The sequence below is a fragment of the Ctenopharyngodon idella genome, chromosome 7, assembly GCF_019924925.1.
Source record: "Ctenopharyngodon idella isolate HZGC_01 chromosome 7, HZGC01, whole genome shotgun sequence".
Taxonomy (NCBI): Eukaryota; Metazoa; Chordata; class Actinopteri; order Cypriniformes; family Xenocyprididae; genus Ctenopharyngodon; species Ctenopharyngodon idella.
In genome coordinates, this window is record NC_067226.1 from 50,615,569 (window position 1) to 50,643,451 (window position 27,883).

General features: G+C 41.1%; 2 protein-coding genes across 10 annotated transcripts in view; both read left to right on the forward strand.

The window, feature by feature from the left end:
- Window positions 1-27,883, forward strand: part of LOC127515946 (C-type mannose receptor 2-like) — a 177,283-nt gene that overhangs the window by 77,707 nt on the left and 71,693 nt on the right. The window lies entirely within an intron of this gene.
- On the forward strand, window positions 14,658-19,680 carry LOC127515944 (C-type mannose receptor 2-like). The gene is made up of 5 exons (XM_051900126.1): window positions 14,658-15,060; window positions 15,232-15,270; window positions 15,363-15,725; window positions 18,228-18,572; window positions 18,738-19,680. The coding sequence occupies exons 2-5, from the start codon at window positions 15,234-15,236 to the stop codon at window positions 19,103-19,105; spliced, it is 1,113 nt and encodes a 370-aa protein (XP_051756086.1). The 5' UTR covers window positions 14,658-15,060; window positions 15,232-15,233; the 3' UTR covers window positions 19,106-19,680.

Here is a 27,883-nt window from a genome sequence, read left to right on the forward strand (position 1 = left end):
AATATCACAGAGAAAAAAAATAGGCTAAATTAAATAGCCTACAACATGTCCCTCAAAACTATAGGCTAAGCCAAAAATACATAACGAAAACTGTTGGCTTACTAGTTGTCACGGTTCATGGATTCACTTACTCACCCTCGTGTGTTGTGTGTGTGTGTGTGTGTGTGTGTGTGTGTGTGTGTGTTTGGGTGTGAGTGAATGATTGTGTGGGCGTCACCCGTTATGGTCTGATTGCGATCTGTTGCCAGCCGTGTCTTGTTAGTGGTTGTTATATATTGTGCGTGTCTTTATGTGGTCTTTGTCAGTTCGTTGCAGGCTGTTCCCGGTGTCGTGTTCTCTGTGTGTTGCTTCCTGGTTTTTGGATTCTGGACTTTCGTCATGTGCCCTGTTTTCTGGGTTGGATTATCCTTGTTCTCTGATACCCGCTGTAGCCCTGCGCCACTCGGTGCCACGCCACTCTGCACGCCACCGTTCTGCACGCCACAGCCTCTGCCTCGTCTGACCCTTGGAGTGAAGTTATTGTACAGCGTTTTCCTGTCAATAAATATTGTTATTCTTGCAATGATCCTCTGTCTGTGTTCATTCCCTGACAGAACGAACTGACCCAATTATGGATCCAGCAAGGTCGTCGGATCTTCAGGAGTATTTGAGCAGGAGTGCTCAACGGATGGATCATCAGGACGAGCAAGTGGTGGCCACAGCTCGCGCCGTTCAGGCGTTGGTGGCGCAGGTGGCTGAGTTATCTACCCAGGTTCAACATCTCTCATCTCCCACTGCGCCAGCTCCACCGTCTGTTCCCCACCCATCCGCCAACATCAGCAGTCTACAAGAGCCGCGTATTCCTGCACCAGAGAGGTATGCTGTAGAGCCTTTCTAACGAAGTGCTCTATTTATTTCTCTTTGCAACCTAACACGTTTTCCTCTGAGGAATCTAAAGTCGCGTTGGTCATGACGCTACTGACGGGACGCGCGGCGGTGTGGGAGAACAAACATCCGTGCTGCTCCTCGTTCCACACCCTGTCGCAGGAGATGAGACGGGACGGGAGGCAGTGCACAAACTCGCGGACCTGCGGCAGGGAATCCAACCAGTGTCTGATTACGCCATCAAATTCCGCACCCTGGCAGCGGAATGCAAGTGGAACGAGGAGGCGCAGTGGGATATGTTCCTGCATGGGTTGGCCGACCGTGTTCAGCAGGAGATTTACCAGCTGGATCTACCCACCAGTCTCGACGGTCTCATTGAGCTCGCGATCTGGCCACGCGTCTGCACATACCCATCCACCCCCTGGAACATGCCATAACTGTCATCGCCTTTAACGGACAGAAGCTACCTACCATCACACACGCCACGGAGCCCTTAACCGTCATCACTTCCAGTAATCATACTGAACAGTTGCCATTTTTCATTTCCAGATCTACTACTCATCCGGTCGTCTTGGGTCATCCGTGGCTTCTCAAACACAAGCCCAGGATCGAGTGGGGTCAGGGGTCCGTGGCAGAGTGGAGCAACCAGTGTCATGCGTCTTGTTTGTTGTCTGCCTGTTCTTCTGTGTCTCGTTCTGTGTTACAGGAGTCGTCGGTGAATCTGTCAAACGTGCCAGAGGAGTACCTTGACCTGAAGGAAGTGTTCAGTAAGTCCCGGGCTGCTTCTCTTCCTCCGCATCGTCCCTACGACTGTGCCATAGACTTAGTACCAGGGTCTTCTCCGCCTAAAGGCAAGTTATATTCACTTTCTAATCCTGAAAGGGAGGTCATGGAGAAATACATTTCTGATTCTCTGGCAGCTGGGATCATCCGCCCTTCCTCGTCTCCCGCGGGGGCAGGTTTTTTTTTCGTGGGTAGGAAGGACGGGTCGCTGCGGCCGTGCATTGACTACAGAGGACTGAACAACATCACGGTAAAGAATACTTATCCTTTGCCGTTGATGTCTTCTGCCTTTGAACGGCTGCAGGGCGCGTCTCTTTTCACGAAATTGGACCTGCGCAACGCTTATCATTTGGTTCGCATTAGGGAGGGGGATGAGTGGAAGACAGCATTTAACACCCCTAGAGGGCACTTTGAATACTTGGTTATGCCTTTCGGCCTTTCCAACTCGCCCGCCGTGTTCCAAGCACTCGTGAATGACGTATTGAGAGACATGATCGATCAGTTCATTTATGTCTACCTGGACGACATATTGATATTTTCTTCTTCTCTCCAGGAACATGTGCAACACGTCAGACGAGTGCTCCAGAGGCTGCTAGAGAATGGGCTTTTTGTCAAGGCGTAGAAGTGCGTTTTTCATGCACAGTCAGTTCCATTTTTAGGGTATATCGTATCGTCTGAGGGGGTGCGCATGGATCCTGACAAGGTTAAGGCTGTGGCGGATTGGCCAATCCCAGATTCCCGTAAGGCCCTGCAGAGGTTTTTGGGATTCGCCAATTTTTACCGGCGTTTTATTCGCAATTTCAGCCAACTAGCCGCTCCTCTGACCGCCTTAACCTCCACCGCAACGGCGTTCAGGTGGTCTAATGCAGCTGAGGCTGCATTTTCCAATCTGAAAAGCCGCTTTGTTTCGGCTCCCATTCTTGTCGCCCCTGATCCTTCACGTCGGTTTGTGGTGGAGGTTGATGCTTCAGAGGTGGGGGTAGGGGCAGTTCTATCCCAGCGCGCCACCACGGACGATAAGATGCACCCTTGCGCTTTTTTTTCGCATCGCTTATCCGCCGCCAAACGGAATTACGACATTGGTAACAGGGAGCTGCTGGCGGTCCAATTTGCTTTGGAAGAGCGGCGTCACTGGTTGGAGGGGTCGGGGGTACCTTTCATCGTCTGGACCGATCATAAGAATTTAGAATACATCAGATCCGCTAAACGACTAAACTCTAGGCAGGCTCGGTGGGCTCTGTTTTTCGGTCGTTTCGATTTTTCTCTATCATATCGTCCCGGGTCTAAAAACATCAAGCCCGATGCTTTATCTCGTGTTTTTGATCGTTCCGAGCGCCCGTCCACTCCCGAGTGTATTTTACCTGAGAGACTCATTGTCTCTTCACTCACATGGGAGGTCGAGTCGAAGGTCCACACGGCCTTAGAAGGGGTAACGCCTCCGCCCGGGTGCCCGCCGAGTCGATTATTTGTGCCAGAGAGGTTACGTTCAGACGTTATCCAATGGGGCCATGATTCCAATCTGCCTTGTCATCCAGGGGTTAGTCGTACCATGTTTTTGGTTAAGCAACGATTCTGGTGGCCCTGCATGGCTCGCGACGTTCGCAATTTTGTTTTGGCTTGCTCTGTCTGCCCTCGTGGTAAGATTTCTAATCGTTCCCCAGATGGGCTTCTTCAACCGCTGTCTGTCCCTTCAAGACCCTGGTCCCACATAGCGCTAGATTTCGTAACAGGCCTCCCTCCTTCACAGGGCAATACGGTGATTTTGACCGTAGTGGACCGGTTCTCGAAGGCGGCACATTTCATCCCCTTGCCCAAATTACCCTCTGCCAAGGAGACAGCGGTTACTGTCATTAATCACGTCTTTCGTATTCATGGCCTCCCGGTAGACGTGGTTTCTGACAGGGGATCCCAATTTACCTCCAGATTCTGGAAGGAGTTTTGCAGATTACTGGGAGCGACTGTTAGTTAGTTGTCTGGGTTCCATCCCCAGAGTAACGGGCAAGCTGAGAGAGCCAACCAGGATTTGGGGAGAACGTTGCAATGTCGGGTAGCTCAGAATCCTTCCTCCTGGAGTCAGCAGCTTCCTTGGGTGGAGTACGCGCACAACTCGTTACCAGTGTCGGCTACGGGCCTGTCGCCTTTCCAGTGTAGTCTAGGTTACCAGCCACCTATCTTTCCTAGTCTGGAATCCGAAGTCGCGGTCCCCTCCGCTCACGCCTTCGTCCAGAGGTGTCGTCACACGTGGAGAAGAGCCCGAGAGACTCTTATTCAGGTGGGAGCGCGCACCAAGGCCCAGGCCGATCGCCACCGGCTGAAGCCTCCCGTATACGTCGTCGGACAAAAAGTGTGGCTTTCTTCCAGGAACATTCCGCTCCGCTCCGTATGTAATAAGTTGGCACCTAAATTCATTGGCCCGTTCACTGTCACCAAGATTCTTAGTCCGGTGACAGTCCGCCTCAAATTCCCCCCAGCGTACCGTAGAATTCACCCCGTATTCCACGTATCTAAAATCAAACCTGTTTTTCATGCTAACATTAATCCGCCGGTTCCGGTCCCCCCCCCGCCGCGTCTCGTAGATGGGGAACCCGTTTATTCGGTTCGTCGTATTTTGGACGCTAGGCGAAGGGGACGCGGATTCCAGTACTTGGTGGACTGGGAGGGTTACGGTCCGGAGGAGAGGAGTTGGGTTCCTGCCAGGGACATCCTGGATCACTCTCTTATTGATGATTACTATCAACAGGTAGGCTCTCCTGGGAGCGCCAGGAGGCGCTCGTAGGAGAGGGGGTACTGTCACGGTTCATGGATTCACTTACTCACCCTCGTGTGTTGTGTGTGTGTGTGTGTGTGTGTGTTTGGGTGTGAGTGAATGATTGTGTGGGCGTCACCCGTTATGGTCTGATTGCGATCTGTTGCCAGCCGTGTCTTGTTAGTGGTTGTTATATATTGTGCGTGTCTTTATGTGGTCTTTGTCAGTTCGTTGCAGGCTGTTCCCGGTGTCGTGTTCTCTGTGTGTTGCTTCCTGGTTTTTGGATTCTGGACTTTCGTCGTGTGCCCTGTTTTCTGGGTTGGATTATCCTTGTTCTCTGATACCCGCTGTAGCCCTGCGCCACTCGGTGCCACGCCACTCTGCACGCCACCGTTCTGCACGCCACAGCCTCTGCCTCGTCTGACCCTTGGAGTGAAGTTATTGTACAGCGTTTTCCTGTCAATAAATATTGTTATTCTTGCACTTGGATCCTCTGTCTGTGTTCATTCCCTGACACTAGTATACTGCAAAATGAAACATCCACGCAAGAACAGAATGACGCTGACTGACGACCGTTTCAGAACGTCTCTCCTCCAAAATCCGATCACAAAGGTTGAATGTTCTCTGAAGGAGCACTCACGCAGACCTCTAATGCAAAGAACATATCTTGCCAGGTTTCTCAGGACAGGGAACTGTGTGAACGCCACCACTGCACAAAGTTTTGTTCACTTTAAGTTCAAGCACAGATGCGCTGATGTCAAAGCATCGACTGGGTTATTGTCAGACCGCCCGCTCCCGCCTAAAGTACACTATAGTTACCGAACGCAATCCGCCTTTCATTCAAAATTTAATCCCGCGGACCTCTATTTAGAAAGGGTCTTTGACTGTACCAGTGCTTAAAGGTGCAGTAAGTGGTATTTGAACTACGCTGTTGGACACTGTTGATATTTGAAATCAACCCAAACAAACCCACACCTCTCTTCATTGCTCCACCTCCGAAACTCACACTCCAATTCTAACCACCCTGCTCTGAGTCAGACTCGAACCGCTGCTGGCAGGTGAGGCGAATGCACTACCAATGACGCTAACACCTCATTCTCTAGTGGTCGTCAGTGCGGAGTGGTTTACCTGCACAACTCTCACTATCTGTTTGTTGTTGGACTCGGCCCCACTAACTTCCAAATAGTGGATTTGAAATATCACTAAGTCCCCCTTTAAGTTGCAGATATCTAGTGTCAGTATCATGTTACCGCGGTTAACGTCCGTATTCCACGTGTTATCTACTAGCAAATGCATAGCAGCCCTAGGAAAAAACTAAATATTGAGCTTTGTATTTATACAAACAGCAACTAAAAACTTACCAGTAACTTCTGCGGGCAGCATCTTCATCTGTTCGCGTCTGATTGACCAAATTGAATGTAGCTGCACTGAAAAAGACGCGCTGTTACACGCTGTCAAAATATGACCGGCACAGACAAGTAAAGTTAAAGGTGCTTTATGTAAGTGTAAGGCAGTGTATTGTGTTGTCCACAAGATGTCGCTATACCACTGTTGTGTTAAGGCAGATTCAAGTGCCTTTAGCATGGTTTGAGCCTCTTGATGTACCGTAGTGTTGATACTTTTCTTCAGTTCATGTTATCAACGCTATAGGTAAGCCATGTTAACGATAGTGGAAGTTGCAATGAAAAATATCTTTGTTGTTATCACACTAAAGTTCAGTTTATTCAGATATTTTGTGTTTTAAACTGCTAAAGACCTAAATGCAGAGTAATATGTAAAGTTAAAATGTTTTGTTCTTTCTTTTAAATGTGATTAATGTGTGGTGGCTAATACAAAGCTATCATAATATAAGCAGCGAGAGCTTGCTATTGAATTGCATGTGCATTGAAATGTACTTTAATAGTTTAAAACTTAAGTTGAGTTCATGTTATCAACGCTATAGATGCCGTGCTGTGCAATAAACAGTCAAGCCACAATCCCGAACCCCTCTGTGTCCGCGTCCCCTTCCTCTACCACCTCCCATGATCATACACAACACAGCGCAGAGTAGCAGCAGCGGTGCTGGAGACCAGTAAGCGCGCGGAGAGAGAGAGAGAGAGGGCTACATAAGAATGTTTGCCCCGCCCCCTCCTCCTCAGACTCAACGCTCTCGCGGGTTGCCAGTTTGAAGACGCAACGGGAGCGAACTCAATTGACATTGGAAGGCGAGGAGACTTACACACTGTAAGATAATTAGTTGATTTATTGATTTATAATGAGTTGATATCATGTTTTAATATGCTTCCGTTTAGAGATTTTTAGATGGATGCTGAGGCTTTTTAGGTCAGGTAGAATCTGTGATCTCTGACCCAGTTTGTTCGCTGGCTTCCATGGCTGCAATTCACTGCATTTATTTTCTGCCAACTGGCAACCCGGGGTGGTGAAATACTATTGGGTAAATTGGCAAAGACCAAAACAAAAACAGAAATTCCGATACAGAACGCAAATTTCAAAGTAAAATAACTGGCTGTAGCAATGGTTTTCAGAGAAACGTGTATGTGAACACAGCATGTTTAATAAACATCTACAAACATATTTTCATGCTTTAGTACAGTCAAAAACTTACATAGAGCACCTTTAATTAAATACAAATCTTACCTGGAGTCACAAAATAACGGGGTTCCAAAAGCCACACAAAAGAAAAATTGAGATATTTTAATGAAATCTTGGAGATTTATATCCATCTGATGAAAGACGACTCACCAAAACTGTTCACGTTTCAAAAAGTTCATCGCAAAAAAAAAAAAAGTAATCCATATGAATCACATGGTCTCTTTCAAGTGCTCTAAAGTGACACGATCGCTCTAGTCTATAATTTAACAGTTTAAATTAAGTCTTCTATTAACATTCAAAGCACACAGCGTATCTGGTGCGAGGCTGCCTGAGACTGCGAGCTCATCATCATAAGAACCAATCAGAGCCGTTCAACAACCTTGAAACCAATCAGGTTTCATCACGTTTGTTACACTTGTTTAAATTTAAACACAAGTAATTATATTATTATATATATAAATATATATTAAGCATCTTTGGAAAATTGATTTATGATGCATTTCAAATAATATGATGTTGAAATCCTTGGGAATTCCAGTAGTCTATTAAAATTAATGTATCATGTAATGGACAACAGCCTTTTAAGTAGCATAACCTTTTACAAGTAAAACTGAACAACATATTAATTTTAAGTATGCTTATGGCAATACTTAATAATAGTTGACAAATGTTTATAATACATTATAAGTTGGTACATTGTAAATGTTAAAAATGTTTTTCAAAATATCTTTCTTTTGAAAATATTTAAATTCTAAATATATAAATATTTAAAATATATTGCAGTAGGCCTACACATGGTTATAAAGTACATTTAAACCCACTAAAAGCTGAATCATGTTGCTATGTTCTTAAAGTACACATAAAATATACTTTAAGTAAGAGTAACATAAGTATGTTTTCTGTAAATACACTAATTCACTAAAAGTATGCTTGTGTTTAGCATATTTTTTTAAAAGTGTAATTAAGCATATACTTATAAGTACTTCTAGTATATTTTTTTAGAAATGTATTAAAATGCAATTCAGTATATTTTTAATGCCCTTCAAATAAGCATGTTGTGAATACAAATGTATTATTAACATACTACTTTCATTTCAAGTACATTTTTAATACATTTAATACTACATCTTTTTCACCTGGGTGAGCTATTGAGCAACACCTCTGGAACATGGTGCATCTCCTGCAGAGCTCTAAATGAATCGCAAGATAAGAACGACACTTCCCTACAGGATTGACACAAAATCAGACATGATAAACAGTGCAACTATAAGGCAGAAGAAGAAAGCTCTTCAAGTGTTATCAAAGAATGACATTGGGAGAGTGGAAGATGTAAACTGCTGAAAGGGCGGGGTTGACCTCATTGCTATGGATGATGTTAACAAGATTACTAACTAATAGATAGAGAAGGGGTCTCTGTCTGTGATTTAATCATAGAAATATTGTAGAAAGAGGTATCATGTTGCCATATTCAAATAAAGGGTTTTAAATAAAAATGTTGCCTTATTCAAATAAAGATTTTAAAATGTAGGCTAAGTGTCATATGTTCAGCTAATTGTCAGCCTCTTACAAGAGAGAGATTGCAGAGTTCAAGTGACAAATGATGTTTTATAAACAAAGTTCAGGAGGAGCACGTTCAAATGGTCCATATAATCAGCTCAGAAGGAGGCATATATACAGACAGTCGACTCATCCAGTTACCTTGACAGTTTTCAGCATCCCTCCACCACCCCGACTCCTCTCTCTCGGCTGGTTCCTATTCCCAGGATACGGGGAATAACTCTGGGTTTGGGCTAAATTCCGAGCTCGGAGCCCTTGATCCCCTCAGGCAGCACGCCAAATATGCTTTTATTTTACTCTTTTATTTTATTTGATCACTGGTAAGTGTGAACTCTTGAAAACAACTGCCACAGCTAATCAGACAATACTTACTTACTTATTTTATTATTATTTTTAAAGGTTTATTTTTTGCCATTTTTACCTTTTTATTATGATATGACAGTAAGTAGACAGGAAGCGAAGTGGAAGGGAGAAAAGGGGGGGACGGGATCTATATATCTAAATATTTATTGCATTTATGAAGAAAAGGCTCAGCACCCAAGACAGTAAATTCCCCGGTGTTAAATTGTTACAATCAGTTATGTTTGTATATTCATTGTTTGTGTTTTCCACTAGATCTTGATTGGTTTCCCTTTCTGTCACTCACCATGGATTCGTCCGCTGTGTCTGTTGACACCTCCCCGCCGGAAGTATAAAATGCGATGTCGCATCCGTTTTCGAGAAGGCTGTGTGTGTGTGTGTGTGTGTGTGTGTGTGTGTGTGTGTGTGTGTGTGTGTGTGTGTGTGTGTGTGTGTGTGTGAGCGTGAGAGCGTGTGTGTGTGTGTGAGAGCGTGAGCGTGCCTCTTTGAAACATTTGTAGCCCCAAAGTATGCTATGTTTCGTGAGGTGCCTTCATGCACAAATGCTGCCTTACAAGTCATTGCCTGATAGGGCAGCGAGGCAACAAGTCACTGCCGAGGTTTTCAGATGCAGCCTCTGATGTTGAAGCAGCAGCAGCAGCTCCTTGTCCTGTGTTTTATTAATACTTATAAAACGGTTAGTTCCTGTCCTTTACTCTGATTGGTCAATAGCTGTTTTATTCACGATACAGCACAGCTATGACCGCTTCACCCAACGGTTCTGTGTATCACTACACAACACTTAGCAACCACTCTTAGCAACGTAAACTTTGTTCTCAATTAATGTTGTTCATTGAAGTTTACTGTATTGTTCAGCCGTGACTTATTCACGATACAGCACAGCCTCTCGAACCTTAGTGCTTACTTATATCTGCCCTCATCAGGTATGAAACACATTAATGCAATAAGAGTATGTTTTTGACATGTTAGAGTTACGAGGAATGTAAATGACATTGTTTAAAGTCTTTAATAATTTACATTTATCAGAAGTGTAAAAGTTTGTTTCAAGTTCCCTCTGTGTATCGCGTGTGCTAGTCATGCATTTCATGCTAATGATGCGGTCTGACAAATAGCGTGATAATACAGTTAATCCATGAATATAATGTGTTTTTGATAAATAATGCAACAGTTATGAGTAACGAGTTGTAGTTGACTGTGCTTTAAAAGATGTATTTTTCACAAAATAAGTTTGATAAATGTGTTTGTACTTAAAACGTATAAAAAAGAATCATTTTTGTTGACATATGAACACATTTTCGGTGTTCATTCAAGTGTTAAATACAGCAACATGTTTATGTTGTCATGCAGAATGTTATATATGTGTGTGTTATAAATGAATATATTATGTCTTTAATTGTTGACATAGTAGTCAATGAGAAACTGTATACAGTAATCTTGTTACTTATCTTAAAGTGATGCTGTCACTCATTGGCATATAAAAAAATACATGTAATGTTTTAAATGGTTATAAATAAAATAAAAAAACAACAATACACAGACTCTGATGGTGAAGCAGCAGCAGCTCCGTGTCCTGTGTTTTATTAACTCTTATATCTCCCCTCATCAGGCGGTAAGGGTACTACACGAGTAACACGCTGAAGATGTTGCTTTTGAATATTCTAGTTTAGATTTAAATCCTTAAGAATTTTGTTTTATTTTGTTATTTGATTTGGCAACACTCGTGCTCTCTTCATTATTTCATTTGGGGAGTTTGTATTATTGTTAATTGTAAATATATTTTTGGACACATTTAAAGTCAATTTCTTGTTATATTGGTTGGGGGTTAAAATGATTAAATGTTTGTTCTCTGTTTGAACTTGTGTTCTCCTCTTCACTACCTGCCCACTGTTTGATTTCCACTATTAGGCTATATCCAAAATATGGTTATAGAGTTTTGTGAATATAAACCGACCGACCCCAAATGTACTATAAGTGGTAACTAAATACATTTTTAAATACAGAGATAATATATTAAAAGCACATTTTAGTTCATATTTCATGGTGTCTCAAAATAGCACAGTTGAGTACACTTAGATATTCTTAAGATTATCTTAAGAATTACTAAAGAAGACTTTTTAGTATATTAAGTACAAAATTAGTGCACGAAAATAGAGCACTTTAAGTACATTATAGAAATGTACTTTTTTCACCTGGGAATACACTGAGGAATGCTGCTTTTAAATGAACATTTATTTAAAAGAAAAGTTCTTTGATAAAACAACATTTTCTTAATGGCATAAACACAAGCTTCACTCCCTTGAAACTTTAACTGGAATCTCACTGTCAGGTTTCGCTGAAATGGACCCAAATGCAGTTGGAAATGCAACAAAAGTTTTATTCAGCGATAATGGTATTAGATAGCGAACTTCAATAGAAGAGATCAGAGTCCAAGCAGATCAAATCCCAGGCGAGCGGTATTCAGAAACAGGCGAGGATCATTAAAGATGATAGCCCAGGCAAACTTGGAGAGATCCACAAATATAGATAGTAATCCAGAGCAAAAGTCCAAAAATCCAGATGAACAGACCACTGGTCAAGGAGCACAGGCAGTCCAGACATCAAAGGGAATAACTGGGCAAAAAAAAAAAAAAAAACCCTGAAAAAACACAAAACCAATAACTGATGAACCAAAACAAGACAAAGAGAAAACATGAGATTTAAATAAGGAGAAAATAGTTAAGGAAATAACAGACAGCTGTGAACGCGTGCACAACCGCGCCGATCGCGAGATGCGAACAGCTGATCGTGGCCGGCACGTGCGGACAAAAACAAAAACAAAGGCTCATGCAGGAGAAAGAGACAGATCAAACCTGAGCCCTGACATCTCACTGTTTCTGTCACTGCGACTTCCCGAACAGGCGAACAAGCACACACACACACACACACACACACACAAATGAAATATGTTCAGCCCAATTAGGCTAATGGCTCGATATAGGCTCATTTATTAGTCCTATCTGTTCAAAATACAATTCGGAATATTATCAGCTACTGCGACTTTTTGCAACAAACATTCATTTATAGAAAAACTCATTGCTTCTAAAGCCTACAGATATAAGAACAAAAACGAGTGTCAATTCAGCCTCAACGCAAACTGTTAATGGCCTAGTCTTACTTAGACTTTTTCTTTGCACTGTGCAAAAACAGAAGAGCATCTTCTGTTCCAGGATTCAGGCGATTCCGCCTCGTCTCTATAACGCGGCACTAAATGAACCTCCTTGTTGCAGGAATGCTCAATATTCTCATAGCAAGGCGCAGCAGCCGTGGGAATAAGCGATCTTTTTGTCTCATCTTCCCGTTCTGTGAAGTCCACCTTCTGCTTTTTCGCTCGTCCACTGCTGTCATGTTCAGCTACAACGGGGATACGAGGAATCTGTTAACGCACACCTATCAGTGGTCAAAGTGCTTGGGTATAATGCGAAATAAATAAATAATAAATTAACTAAAGTAGTTAAAGTTCTCTCTCTCTCTCTCTTTTTTTTTTTTTTGGTAGGTTTAGTTACCATGTATACATTTATTTAACATATTTTGTTGTTTTATTAACATTAATGACAAATATAGGCTACGGAAGACCGAATCCATGGATACTGGCACATATCCTGTTTTCACCCAAATGTTTACGTCCACTTAAGCCATAACCGACTGTATTTACGTGATACTCCACACGATGGACATTTTGACAACTATGTGTGCATTTGACCATTCAGGCGCGAGGAGAACTGATCGCGCGCAAGAAAGAGAGAGAGCGCGCTTCTGGTCTGTGTCTTTCAGCGCGATTCCGCCTATCCCGCCTTTACTAATCGATAACGAATTGTGATTGAAAGCATGCAGTTCGCAATGTGTGTGTTGTCATCATTAATTTTGAAGTATTTCCACACCTCTGAGGCTGACAGTGTTTCTGCTGTTGCCGCCGGTGTCTCTGTGCACGGAAAATTCTATGGTTATGTCACGCGAGGTATCGGTCTTTGGTATCGGGGGTATTTTTACGAGTACAAGTACATGAGCTTGGTATCGGTGCATCCCTAACCTCCTGTCTGTCCTCTGGAGTCAACATTTTCAGTGATTTAAATTTGGGACAGAGAAAGGTGGCGACCTTGTGAGTGGGAGTTAGGACCACCTTCTCATCAAGCAGACTGGATGCGCGAGCACGGAGTCTGACTATGTATGATGGATCTCCAAACTTGGGCTCACAGTGTCTCTTAAGTTTGAAAAACCAGAGCAGCACCATGTGAACTGTCGAGTATTTTTCTCCTTCCAGCTCGTTAATGGCTAATTTGAAGAGAGTGAGGAATTCAATCAAGTGCACGAGCTGGTCTTGATGATGCCCTCCATTCGATGCAGCTGGCCTTTGTCATCCAGGAGCTGTCTGATGTCACTGTACTGTTTCAGTACAGATTCCAGCATGTCGACTTCACTGTTCCATCGAGCTTCACATTCTTGAATCACAGTGTGCGCTAAACTTGTAAAAAGCTCCTGTTCTCTTCAGAAATGTCACCAGGCTTTTGCACTTATCTAACATTTCCACCACCTCTTTGTTCTGGTGCATTCCTCTCACTGAACGTGTGTCTCAACACCGTGTTCAGTATGTGTGCGGAGCACGGGACCCAGTGGTAGGTCTGAAGTGCAGCCTTTATGTTCTGGTCACTGACAAACATGATTTTGTCTGCTGATATTCCATAACTGGTTATTTGGTTATGGATATTTTAGATGACTGTCAAATTCCACTGTTGCCAGAATGCGACTCTCCAGACTCCACTTCTCGGTGATGTAGTGACATGTAAGGACTGTATGTGCCCTCTTGATAAATTCGTCTGTCCACATATCTGTGGTAACAGCAATCCCACTGTATTCCACAACTTTCTGGATGACCTCTGACAGTTTTTCTTTATCAGCGGCAGTCTGGTGCTTTGCCCTGTCACAAACAGTTTGGCGATGTGGTATGACAGCATCAGCATCAACTGCACCGTACTGGCTCCGATGTTTATTAGTGTTTGGGCCACTTGGAGGAATCCTTTGCCAGAGACAACATCGAAGGGGTGTAACCTAGATTTAACTTCTATTGGTAATTTTTTGCTGTCCTGACGGACATAAGAACTTAAAGTGTTCATCTGACTCGACTGGTTTAACACACACATGATCTTAATGCAGCAGCAGTGGGCGTGAACAGCTGGTGATGTAAACAGGAAATCATCTGTAGGTTATAGTGTCTCATTTAACAACACTCGCTTCGACCTTCATGGACTTTGAGGACGCAGCCTCTGAACTGAGACACAGTTATAGTGTAACTATCCTGTTGTTGCAATAAAACTAACAGATGAATAAGACTGGATGAATTATGAAATATGACTAGAACAAAAACACTCACTGTTTATCCTGTTTCACGTCAGAGATGTAAATATTGTCCAGACTGAACGTCTACATGTGATGTGGAGATAAGAAAATGAGTGATGAGGATGTGTTTATGTGCAAAAGTGTTCAAAGAAACTGTAAACAGCAGGAGTCAGAAATGAAACAAAATAAGAATTTTCACAAAGAGACAAATTCTAAAAAATGTAACAGTTTTAATGTCTGCATTCCAGCCAATCACAATCAAGTATTTAGAGGAAATAAGACTGAAACAGCAGCAGCAGAAGATGATGTTATTATTTCAGTGGGATAATGAGAGTCCAACAACCTTCCATCAACTGTCTAGCTACCCATATTCTTTAAAATATCTTCTTTTGTGTTCAACAGAAATAATGAATTCATACAGATTTGGAAGCACTTGAGGGTGAGTAATTGATGACAATATTTTCATTTTTGGGTGAACAATCCCTTTAATGCAGGCTGAGTCTTGATCTCATCTCTGTTGTGAATGTCTCCTCACCACCACTAGGGGTCTCTGCGCTCAGAAGAAATATGAGAGCAAAAAAAGTTTTTCTGCCTTTCTATATGCAAATAAGGGGAAAGAGTTGGACTAATACACAAATATAGGGGAAGTGAATATGATATAGGGGTTTTCAGAGTAATAAACAAATGATGTGATGATGAATGAGGGATGAGAGCAGATATAATGATCACACTGTTTAAAGCTGCAGACAGAAACATCAGACTCAGGACAGAAACACACGACCTCTAAAGTAAGAACAACTCACATGTTCATTCTTCAAACACAACTAGACTTTGAGATGTTAATATTGTCTGAATGATTATGAATTTTGTTATTTTTTTTTTTTTTAAATTACATGATCATGTTTTATTTTAAGATGAATATGGGATTATCTGAGTTTTTCAATGTGTTTCTTCCTCAGAAATGGAGCAAACTCTATATTTCATTCTTCTTCTCATTGGTGAGTGTGTTTGTTGTTTTATTTATGGTTTATAGTTTCATCAGGTTTGACTCTGTTATGAAAAGCATTAAATCAAACCCTCACTTTCACAGCTCTCTGCTCCGTATCTGAATGTGTTCAGCGTCAGTATCACTTTATAAACGTGATGAAGAACTGGACTGAAGCTCAGAGATACTGCAGAGAGAATTACACAGATCTGGCCACCGTTGACAACATGAACGACATGAACGAGCTGAAGAAGAGTGTGAAAGATGGTGTTCAGTATGTCTGGATTGGACTGCAGAGGACGGGTGTTGATAAATGGCAGTGGTCTTCAGGTGATCCTGTGCTCTATCTGAACTGGGGATCTGGACAACCTGATGGCGGAGATGAGTGTGTTATGATGAGAAATGGACAATGGCATGATGGGTCATGCAGTAACAGCCGGACTTTCATCTGCAGTTCATCTAACAACAGTAAGTTCAGTTTCCTACAATGACAACAAACATTATTTGTAGAAAGATACTCTGTATACTGTACAACATTTTAATGCAATATTAAATTCTGATACTTTTTAATCTGGTCATAAATATATATTTGTCCACTTTCAACTTCTGTGTAGAAAATAAACCGATATTGAGCGAATGTTGATCTTTTGTTGTTGATAACTGTGGGAATCTGAGATTAGAGATCATAGAGAATTATATGTTCAGCAAACTTTATACTGTAAATGATAAATTCAAAAAATATCAAACCATTGTTTTGACCAACATAAATTATAATAAATTGTAATAAATTAATGAATGCATAAAATTTTAAAATATAATAGACATAAAAGAACTTGCTCCATCTTGATATTTATGAACAAAATAGAATTATTGTGTTACTGTAAAAATTATGTGTGATCGACTTAAACAAAACATATGATAACAATATTACACATGATATTTGAGTAGTTTTTATAGCTTGATTTCTGTAATGGAATCTAGATGAATAAATCATGTAAAATCTCCTAAATTATTTAGTCTATGATACAATGATTATAATATTTTTAGTGAAATGTGCTTCTTTATTTTAATTTGACTCTCAGTTTTGATTTTGAGTGAATATAAACTGTTTGTATTTGACTTTGAGTCGTGTTGTTCAATTAAAAGACTGTATTCTGCACAGAACAAGTAGAAACAAACTTGTTACTGTACTTACATTAGCAAAGATGATCATTGATCAAAACAACAAGCTTCATAGTATTAGTACATGCAGTTATTCACAACTGAACCATAATCTCTACTCTTCTGAACAATAATGATCAAAACTTCAATAACAGAAACTCTTTCAAACGTCAAACATAACTGAACATTAAACATTAACAGCACACACACACACACACACACACACACACACACACACACACAAACACACACACACACAAACACACAAACACACACACACAAACAAATACACACACACACACACACACAACACACACACACACACACACACACACACACACAAATACACACACACACACACACACACACACAAATACACACACACACACATAAACACACACACACAAATACACACAACACACACAAACACACACACACGCACACACACACACGCACACACACACACACAAACACACACACACACAAATACACACACACACACACACAAATACACACACACACACACACAAAAATACACACACACATACACACACACACACACACACATTTACAGACTAATTTAAATGTGTAATTTATTTGCATTAGCATATATTAATATAAACATTTATTTAAATATATATATTTTTTTACATTTAAAGTAATTTGCATTAGCATATTTAAAAAGTATGATTTAATACATTTAAATATGTTAATGAGAGTGAATTTAAATGTATAATTATAAAAACTTTGAAGACAAACTTTAATTTGGCTTGAAAAAGCCTCGCCAGAAAGTTTGAAATAGTTTGAAAATCTTGAAGTTTGAAGCTTTTCAGTTTGAAATAGTTTAAGTTTTAGTTTGAATGGATGAATCGATACAGACAGACAGACAGACAGGGTTAGGGTGCTCAGGGTGGTTGCTAGGGTGTTGTTATGTGGTTGCTAGGGTACTCTGAGTGGTTGTGAGGGTTTTGCTATGTGGTTGCTAAGGCACTTGGGTGGTTGCTATGGTTTTTCCTATGTGGTTGCTAAGGTACTTGGGGTGGTTGCTATGGTTTTGCTATGCGGTTGCTAAGGTACTTGGGTTTGTTGCTAAGGTGTTACTATGTGGTTGCTAGGGTACTTGGGGTGGTTGCTATGGTTTTGCTATGTGGTTGCTAGGGTACTTGGGGTGGTTGCTATGGTTTTGCTATGTGGTTTGTAAGGTACTTGGGGTGGTTGCTATGGTTTTTCTATGCGGTTGCTAAGGTATTTGGGGTGGTTGCTATGGTTTTGCTATACGGTTGCTAAGGTACTTGGGGTGGTTGCTATGGTTTTGCTATGTGGTTGCTAAGGTACTTGGGGTGGTTGCTATGGTTTTGCTATGTGGTTGCTAGGGTACTTGGGGTGGTTGCTATGGTTTTGCTATGTGGTTGCTAGGGTACTTGGGATGGTTGCTAAGGTGGTGCTATGTGGTTGCTAGGGTAGTCTGGGTGATTGCTAGGGTGTTGCTATGCAGTTGCTAAGGTACACTGAGTGGTTACTAAGGTGTTGCTATGTGGTTGCTAAGGAATTCAGGGTGGTTGCTATGCTGTCACTATGCAGTTGCAAGGGTATTCTGGGTAGTTGCTAGGGTTGTTGGTAAGCTGTTGCTAGAGTACTCAGGGTGTACTCCTGAATATTTAATATATCATCAGCTGTAGAAACAGTCTTTGAATGACACGTGTTTCTGATGTTTCCACTGCTGCTCTTATTCACATCCAAACCATAAAGCAGCATAAGAATAATGAACAAACTGATTCATGAATCTGTTTCCATTTGTTTTTCTTAAAGTGAACACAGGACTCGTCTTTGTCCATCAGATGAAGAATTGGAGAGACGCTCAGAGTTACTGCAGACAGAATCACACTGATCTGGTCAGTGTGAGGAACCAGAATGAGAATCAACAGCTTCAGAAGTTCATCAATGATAGTCTCATATCTGGTGATGTCTGGATCGGTCTGTTCAGAGACTCATGGCAGTGGTCAGATCAGAGTAACTCCTCATTCAGATACTGGATGTCTGGTGAACCTAATAATGCTGGAGGAAATCAAATCTGTGTAGAGATTTATCCGAACGCTCAGGGACAATGGAATGACATCCCTTGCAGCGAACAACATCCTTTTGTGTGTCATGAAGGTGAGCAGATCCTCACAAAACACACACAATCCATCCATCACCTCCAGATATCTTAAAGTTCACACTACATGTCTGACATGACAAATTCCTCCACAGTGTTTGTTCTGCATGTTGTTTTTGATCAGTCTCTCTCTAGTTTCTGCTTGTGGTTTGTTTTGTGTCCAGATAAACTGATTCTGATCAAAGAGAATCTGACGTGGCCTGAAGCTCTGAGATACTGCAGACAGAATCATGTGGATCTGGTCTCGGTTCATTCAGAAGAGATTCAGCGTCGTGTGATGAATGTGGTTAAACAGGCGTCTACTGAGTTGGTGTGGTTGGGTTTACACAACTACTGCAGCATGAACATGTGGCTCTGGTTGAGCGGAGAGATCGTGTGCTATCAGAACTGGGCTCCAGGGAACGGAACGACACCGGAAGACTGCCGCCTCGAGAAGAGAAAAGGAGCAGTTCAGTCTGGAGGAGATCAGCGCTGGATCAGCCTTCCTGAAACTCACAAACTCAACTTCATCTGCAGCAGAAATGATGAGTGAAAAGACACGTGAATGTTTGTGTGTGAACTTACATTCACTGTTTTTATTCTCCATTATTTTTCTTATTTACTTGTTTGATTTGTTCTTTAATAATTTCTGAGTGAATCTACTAATTGTGTTTTAAAAGTGTCTGTTTTATTTCTGTATGTTAATGATCATGACATAATGTGATCTTATCAAAGTTTTCTAACATTAATGTTTAATATTCTTTAGATGTCTAAAATAGTAACACAATATATGTCTGATTTAAGAATCTCTTTGTATATCTGGTGTGTTTATGTGTCTGTATGTTTTCACTAATATTATCTATATCAATAAAACTTTGAGCAGCAGATGTTAAGAATAATATTATTTGTGTCTCAGCAGAATGAAATCTGGTTTATTGGAAAGGCAGAAGTGAAGTGATGTCACAATGAACTGTCAATTAAATCTAACAAATATGTAAAATTTATATTTGATTGTTGATGTGTTTGGATGATATTTAGGATATGTTGTCACTTACAAAAAATCAAAATTTCAGCTTCCTGGAATAAATTAAATGTGTGAATCTTTGGAAAGAAAGATTTGATTCATGATTCAAGAGCGATTTTTGCAAATTCAGAATGATTCGATTCAAGATGATTCACAATGAGATTCAATTAAATTTAAACACCTTTGATAATAAGACTCACACAAACTTCAAGAATCAACTTGTGAATCAACAATGATGACATTCTTCATGCCGCAATGCATTCTGGGAGCCATGGATGAGTTATTAAATGATGCACCCAGAATGCATTGCAGCATGAAGCATGTCACTGTTATTGAGATTCATTCACTGATTCTTGATGTCTGTGTGTGTCTTAATGTCAAAGCAGCTTAAATTTTTAGTGCACAGTGTTTTTTGTTGTTGTTTTTGTTTGTTTTAATCTTTGATATCTGATTAAAAAACTGTTGGGTCTAATACTGTAGAATCAAAGAGTTGCTATAAGAAATAATGTGAAATTAATACCATAGATTAGACTGGGAGAAATCAGACAATCAGACTCTACATGATGACAGTATCTTTATCATCAACAAATAGCTAACATCATCTGATCACATTGTCTTTTGCTGTACTTGCAATAACACACAGTTGCAGCAGCCAAAGAGAAACTAGTAATCTTTGTGCGTCGCTTATAATAAACAAATCCAACGTACATATCTGCACCGGGCACAGTTTTGACATGACAGCATACCCGGATAAAAAAGTCACCGCTCGCTAGTACTAGTTGCTTTCAGTTAAAACAGTTCAAACATGCATTTTAGTCTAGGACTAGCTTAATCCTTGTCTGTGAAACCGGGGGTAAAAGTCACCATTATGACTTAAAAGTTTAAATTATGTGCTAGATCGTAAAAAACCCCGGAGCCGTGTGGAGTGCGTTTATGATGGATGGATGTGGATGGAAGCACTTTCTTCAGCTCATACTCATTGGTATCGTTCACCGCCATTATAAAGCTCGGATGCGTCAGGATATTTATTAATATTTCTCCGACTGTGTTCATCAGAAAGAAGAAAGTCATATACACCTAGGATGGCTTGAGAGTAAATCTTGAGCTAATTTTCATTTAAAAAGTGAACTAATCCTTTAAGTCTTATGCTGCGTTCACGCCATCTCGTAATTACCTTAGTCTCGAGAGGACAACACATGCCGTTTTACTCGGAGCTGTTCATGTCGTTGAACTGGGAATTTTGCCTTTCTGTGGCAACACTATCGAAGCCTAAATGAATCCGCAGCAGTCAGGAGGTACAGCAGGAGCTCTCCAAAAAAAATCACAGCTCACATGTAATTACAAGCTCTACGAGGACATGAACGCTTTTTACAAGTTGAAATCTCATAATTACGGTAATTACGACATTACGATTTAAGAGAAGATATTGTTGAATAAAGTTGTTATTTTTGTTTTGTTTTTTGGCGCACAAAAAGTATTCTCGTCTCTTCATAACATTAAGGTTGAACCACTGCAGTCACATGACTGTTTTAACGATGTCTTTAGCACCTTTCTGGACCTTGAAAGTAGTAATTAAATTGCTGTTTATGAACGAGTCATATAAGTCTCGGATTCAATCAAAAATATCTTAATTTGTGTTCTGAAGATGAACGAAGGTCTTTCGGGTGTGGAATGACATGAGGGTGAGTAATTAATGACAGAAATTTCATTTCTGGGTGAACTAACCCTTTAAAGCATTAGTATAATTTGCCAATGGAGAGTCTTTCAGTGTTTATGAATGCATTTTAAAAGACTAAAATATCAGACATTAACATACTAACATGAATGAGGATTATAAGTAATAAGGATGTTCAAAAGAACCTTTAAAAAATCTTGTTTAAAACCCAATCACCAAGTTTTTAGAAATGCAATATTTGCATTTATGTCATTTTTTTCAAAGGTTTTGATTCACACAATGACTCAGAACCACTAAATAAAAAGTAAATAGTGTATTGCATAGATCCAAACTCTTTCATATGTTATAAAAGAGTCTTATTTTGAAATTTATTTTTTTAAAGTCTCATGGTCACTGATGGTGTTTTTCCCCCATGTTGCTTGTTAGTTTAGTTATGTCGTATAAATATCCTCCTGTGACAGTTAATTTTTAGGGGCCAGGCTGCAAAATTGCATATGGATTTGGAAAGCCAGACTATATATTAGCAATGGTTTCAAAATTGCAGACAGTCACATTATTTTCATGACCTTTATCAGCTTTATATTTAATGTTAAATATAAATCAATATTTTTTTTACATTTGCTTTTGAGTGTACAGGTGCTGGTCATATAATTAGAATATCATCAAAAAGTTGATTTGTTTCACTAATTCCATTCAAAAAGTGAAACTTGTATATTATATTCATTCATTACACACAGGCTGATATATTTCAAATGTTTATTTCTTTTAATCTTGATGATTATAACTGACAACTAAGGAAAATCGCAAATTCAGTATCTCAGAAAATTAGAATATTACTTAAGACCAAAACAAAGAAAGGATTTTTAGAAATCTTGGCCAACTGGAAAGTATGAACATGAAAAGTATGAGCATGTACAGCACTCAATACTTAGTTGGGGCTCCTTTTGCCTGAATTACTGCAGCAATGCAGCGTGGCATGGAGTCGATCAGTCTGTGGCACTGCTCAGGTGTTATAAGAGCCCAGGTTGCTCTGATAGTGGCCTTCAGCTCATCTGCATTGTTGGGTCTGGCATATCGCATCTTCCTCTTCACAATACCCCATAGATTTTCTATGGGGTTAAGGTCAGGCGACTTTGCTGGCCAATTAAGAACAGGGATACCATGGTCCTTAAACCAGGTACTGGTAGCTTTGGCACTGTGTGCAGGTGCCAAGTCCTGTTGAAAAATGAAATCTGCATCTCCATAAAGTTGGTCAGCAGCAGGAAGCATGAAGTGCTCTAAAACTTCCTGGTATACGGCTGCGTTGACCTTGGACCTCAGAAAACACAGTGGACCAACACCAGCAGATGACATGGCACCAAACCATCACTGACTGGAAACTTTACACTGGACCTCAAGCAACATGGATTGTGTGCCTCTCCTCTCTTCCTCCAGACTCTGGGACCCTGATTTCCAAAGGAAATGCAAAATTCACTTTCATCAGAGAACATAACTTTGGACCACTCAGCAGCAGTCCAGTCCTTTTTGTCTTTAGCCCAGGCGAGACGCTTCTGACGCTGTCTGTTGTTCAAGAGTGGCTTGACACAAGGAATGCGACAGCTGAAACCCATGTCTTGCATGCGTCTGTGCGTAGTGGTTCTTGAAGCACTGACTCCAGCTGCAGTCCACTCTTTGTGAATCTCCCCCACATTTTTGAATGGGTTTTGTTTCACAATCCTCTCCAGGGTGCGGTTATCCCTATTGCTTGTACACTTTTTTCTACCACATCTTTTCCTTCCCTTCACCTCTCTATTAATGTGCTTGGAGACAGAGCTCTGTGAACAGCCAGCCTCTTTGCAATGACCTTTTGTGTCTTGCCCTCCTTGTGCAAGGTGTCAATGGTCGTCTTTTGGACAACTGTCAAGTCAGCAGTCTTCCCCATGATTGTGTAGCCTACAGAACTAGACTGAGAGACCATTTAAAGGCCTTTGCAGGTGTTTTGAGTTAATTAGCTGATTAGAGTGTGGCACCAGGTGTCTTCAATATTGAACCTTTTCACAATATTCTAATTTTCTGAGATACTGAATTTGGGATTTTCCTTAGTTGTCAGTTATAATCATCAAAATTAAAAGAAATAAACATTTGAAATATATCAGTCTGTGTGTAATGAATGAATATAATATTCAAGTTTCACTTTTTGAATGGAATTAGTGAAATAAATCAACTTTTTGATGATATTCTAATTATATGACCAGCACCTGTACAGTGAGGTAGAAATACTGGCACAGATTATCAGTGAATTTACCGTGTCCTTACCATCATAGCAAATTAACTGAAATATCCCAAAACTCCTGCCATCGTCCATGGTGCCACAGTTTTCAGTCCCTCTATAGTTGTCCAGCTGGTCATCTCTCCCCTGTAGAAAGTGCGGTCAGACAGAGACCAGTGCCAGTCTGGAGCGGCGTCTTTCTTCAGTCCTATCTAAGTGTTTGTTCCCACAATCCCGTTCACGACGGCTGAAGTCTGCCTCGTCTTCAACAGCAACAAAATGATAGTGGTGTTTTCTGCAGTAGCTTTGGGCTTCATATGTTTTAGCCTCATTAAGAAAGACGAATTGTATGGAGATCCCAGATGAGACACACACACCTGTGAAAGAGCAGGGTTGTCTTTCCAGTCTTTCCATGAGGAACGTTCCAACAAAAATATGTTCTAAGATTGTTTGGCTGTTGTTCCCAAAATGTTATTTCGGAATGTTCTCAGAATGCCCAAAACATCAAGGTTATTAAATGTATTAAAAACCTTTTTTCTTGGTTATAGAGTACCTCAGGGATGACATGTTTTTGTAGGCAAAACCTGGAAGCGAGTTAGCATTTCAGGACTTCTGGTTCCATCGCCTTAAAGTCTATGCGTTTTTTGAATGGGTTTTTGCTAAATCACCTGAAATAAGGTCTGTGGTTAACAAAGCCTCTAAATATTTTCACGTTTTGATCTATGACATAAAACACACCAGTTATAACCCGCTTGTGATTTTTTAAACCTTTATTGTGTCTTAAAGACGGCGGTTGCTAAAAAGGGACTACTTCCTTTGGCGGGGACTTTAGACGTCATCATGACAAACAGGACATTTGGACAGCATTTCTCATGAAAAAGTGGATAAGTATTCATACACAGCGCAGATCATAATCAGCGAGCATGTTTTTAAATAAAGTTGTTTTTTAATAAAGTTTGAGGAAGCTTGGTGGTGGTGACGTTGATCCGCAACCGTGATGTGCTGTAGTCCGTTTATAGCCTACTGTTAGCTTTTTATATCTGACCACTTTATTTAGGCTTCAAAATGTATAAATGTTTTGTTAACTTGTAAAGATTATCTTGATAGACAAAACATGTAAGTGTCATAACCCTTTGTTAAACACAGAGCTTATTTTTTGCGATTTTCCAAAAGTCTATAGGAAAAATGCATAGGCTTTCGATCGAGGGAACCCGTGCGCCGCTAACTTCCGGGTTCGCCTACAAAAACACGTCATCCCTGAGGTACTCTATTCGAACCAGATAACTTTGAGCGAACGTCCTATTAACGTTACTGGAAGAACGTTTGTTCATAACTTTGGGAGAACCTTGCCTGAACGTTCTGAGAACATTCCCTCCCATTACTCAGTAATACTGAAAAGTACAGAATTTTACCTCAATGAATAAGCATTACAATGCAATTTTCTGAAAAAGGTCACTGAAAAAACAAAATGCAGAAGTGAATAGTGCATTTTTTAAACAAATGTAAGCATGCAAATGCCTGAACCAAACAAAGAAACAGTTGAGTTTAAATGTCACATCTTCATCTTCAAGTGGAGGGTCACTTCTTTGAGCACGACTTGCATTTTCTGCAACTGAGGGCTTGCAATTCAGACACTGTAGTATTTAATAGTATTTTAAGGCTGCTTTATCACAGGATCTGTGAAAAGAAAAACAGAATTTATATCAAATTAACCAATGAATGACAGTTTTGCATCCATGATTGAATATACAGTATGTATTATAATTTGCATTGATATTCATTAGAATTTTGTTGACTTCTCAACTTACCTTTGACTATATCCTGATCAAGCTTGACATATGAGTGTCCATTTTTATCCTCTTCACAGCCTCAGCAGTTTCATTAAGCATCCCTCTTTACAATTTAATCTTTGTACTTATCTGTAATTAGAAATGTATATTAGAAAATAAACAGAAAGACAAAATTGTCAAGCTTGAACAAATATAAACAAATCAATGAACACTACCATAGTTGGCTGGTCAGCTCAAACAAAGTAATTGTATGTTCATAACATGTTTTATCAAAGTTCATTTACCTCATTATGAAGCCAAATTGTTCAGGAAATCAGAAATAAATACACAACTTAAATTTGCAAATAAAAAGAAAGTTAAATGTAATGTTGTATCTGTTTTTTAACATTTAATTATTTTTTTCTGCCAAAGCATTGGACAATGTTTTATAGTTGTTATAAGACAGACAAATGTCACCACATACATTTTAAACAGATTTATCAAGTCTTTAGAAATAGAGGTCTGCGCGGGACTGTTTTTTTCATCCCACTCCCGCCTAAAATTCACTCTGTGTTCACCCGCTATCCGCATATGGTGATTTTCTTCCCGACCCGACGGGTCCCGCTAAATTTATATTGTTTTCAGAATCTCGCATTTAAACATTTAAAAAGAAAGAGAGTGATTGTGGATAACAAATATAAAACGTTGCATAGCATATACAAGATTTTTATTTGTTATTTGTCTTATGATGCTGTCAACACCCTAAAAATGTCAGAGAAAAAATGCCACAAAGAATAATAGGCTAAATATCACAGAGAAAAAAAATAGGCTAAATTAAATAGCCTACAACATGTCCCTCAAACTATAGGCTAAGCCAAAAATACATAACGAAAACTGTTGGCTTACTAGTTGTCACGGTTCATGGATTCACTTACTCACCCTCGTGTGTTGTGTGTGTGTGTTTGGGTGTGAGTGAATGATTGTGTGGGCGTCACCCGTTATGGTCTGATTGCGATCTGTTGCCAGCCGTGTCTTGTTAGTGGTTGTTATATATTGTGCGTGTCTTTATGTGGTCTTTGTCAGTTCGTTGCAGGCTGTTCCCGGTGTCGTGTTCTCTGTGTGTTGCTTCCTGGTTTTTGGATTCTGGACTTTCGTCATGTGCCCTGTTTTCTGGGTTGGATTATCCTTGTTCTCTGATACCCGCTGTAGCCCTGCGCCACTCGGTGCCACGCCACTCTGCACGCCACCGTTCTGCACGCCACAGCCTCTGCCTCGTCTGACCCTTGGAGTGAAGTTATTGTACAGCGTTTTCCTGTCAATAAATATTGTTATTCTTGCACTTGGATCCTCTGTCTGTGTTCATTCCCTGACAGAACGAACTGACCCAATTATGGATCCAGCAAGGTCGTCGGATCTTCAGGAGTATTTGAGCAGGAGTGCTCAACGGATGGATCATCAGGACGAGCAAGTGGTGGCCACAGCTCGCGCCGTTCAGGCGTTGGTGGGCGCAGGTGGCTGAGTTATCTACCCAGGTTCAACATCTCTCATCTCCCACTGCGCCAGCTCCACCGTCTGTTCCCCACCCATCCGCCAACATCAGCAGTCTACAAGAGCCGCGTATTCCTGCACCAGAGAGGTATGCTGGAGAACCAGATATTTGTAGAACCTTTCTAACGAAGTGCTCTATTTATTTCTCTTTGCAACCTAACACGTTTTCCTCTGAGGAATCTAAAGTCGCGTTGGTCATGACGCTACTGACGGGACGCGCGGCATTGTGGGGAACAGCGGTGTGGGAGAACAAACATCCGTGCTGCTCCTCGTTCCACACCCTGTCGCAGAAGATGAGACGGGACGGGAGGCAGCGCACAAACTCGCGGACCTGCGGCAGGGAATCCAACCAGTGTCTGATTACGCCATCAAATTCCGCACCCTGGCAGCAGAATGCAAGTGGAACGACGAGGCGCAGTGGGATATGTTCCTGCATGGGTTGGCCGACCGTGTTCAGCAGGAGATTTACCAGCTGGATCTACCCACCAGTCTCGACGGTCTCATTGAGCTCGCGATCTGGCCACGCGTCTGCACATACCCATCCACCCCCTGGAACATGCCATAACTGTCATCGCCCTTAACGGACAGAAGCTACCTACCATCACACACGCCACGGAGCCCTTAACCGTCATCACTTCCAGTAATCATACTGAACAGTTTGCCATTTTTCATTTCAGATCTACTACTCATCCGGTCGTCTTGGGTCATCCGTGGCTTCTCAACACAAGCCCAGGATCGAGTGGGGTCAGGGGTCCGTGGCAGAGTGGAGCAACCAGTGTCATGCGTCTTGTTTGTTGTCTGCCTGTTCTTCTGTGTCTCGTTCTGTGTTACAGGAGTCGTCGGTGAATCTGTCAAACGTGCCAGAGGAGTACCTTGACCTGAAGGAAGTGTTCAGTAAGTCCCGGGCTGCTTCTCTTCCTCCGCATCGTCCCTACGACTGTGCCATAGACTTAGTACCAGGGTCTTCTCCGCCTAAAGGCAAGTTATATTCACTTTCTAATCCTGAAAGGGAGGTCATGGAGAAATACATTTCTGATTCTCTGGCAGCTGGGATCATCCGCCCTTCC

Coding starts and splice junctions, on each gene's coding strand:
- LOC127515944 (XM_051900126.1), top strand. CDS start 15,234: ATGGAGCAAACTCTATATTTCATTCTTCTTCTCATTG. Junction 15,271..15,362: donor TTTCATTCTTCTTCTCATTG/GTGAGTGTGTTT, acceptor TCACTTTCACAG/CTCTCTGCTCCGTATCTGAA. Junction 18,573..18,737: donor TCCTTTTGTGTGTCATGAAG/GTGAGCAGATCC, acceptor TTTTGTGTCCAG/ATAAACTGATTCTGATCAAA.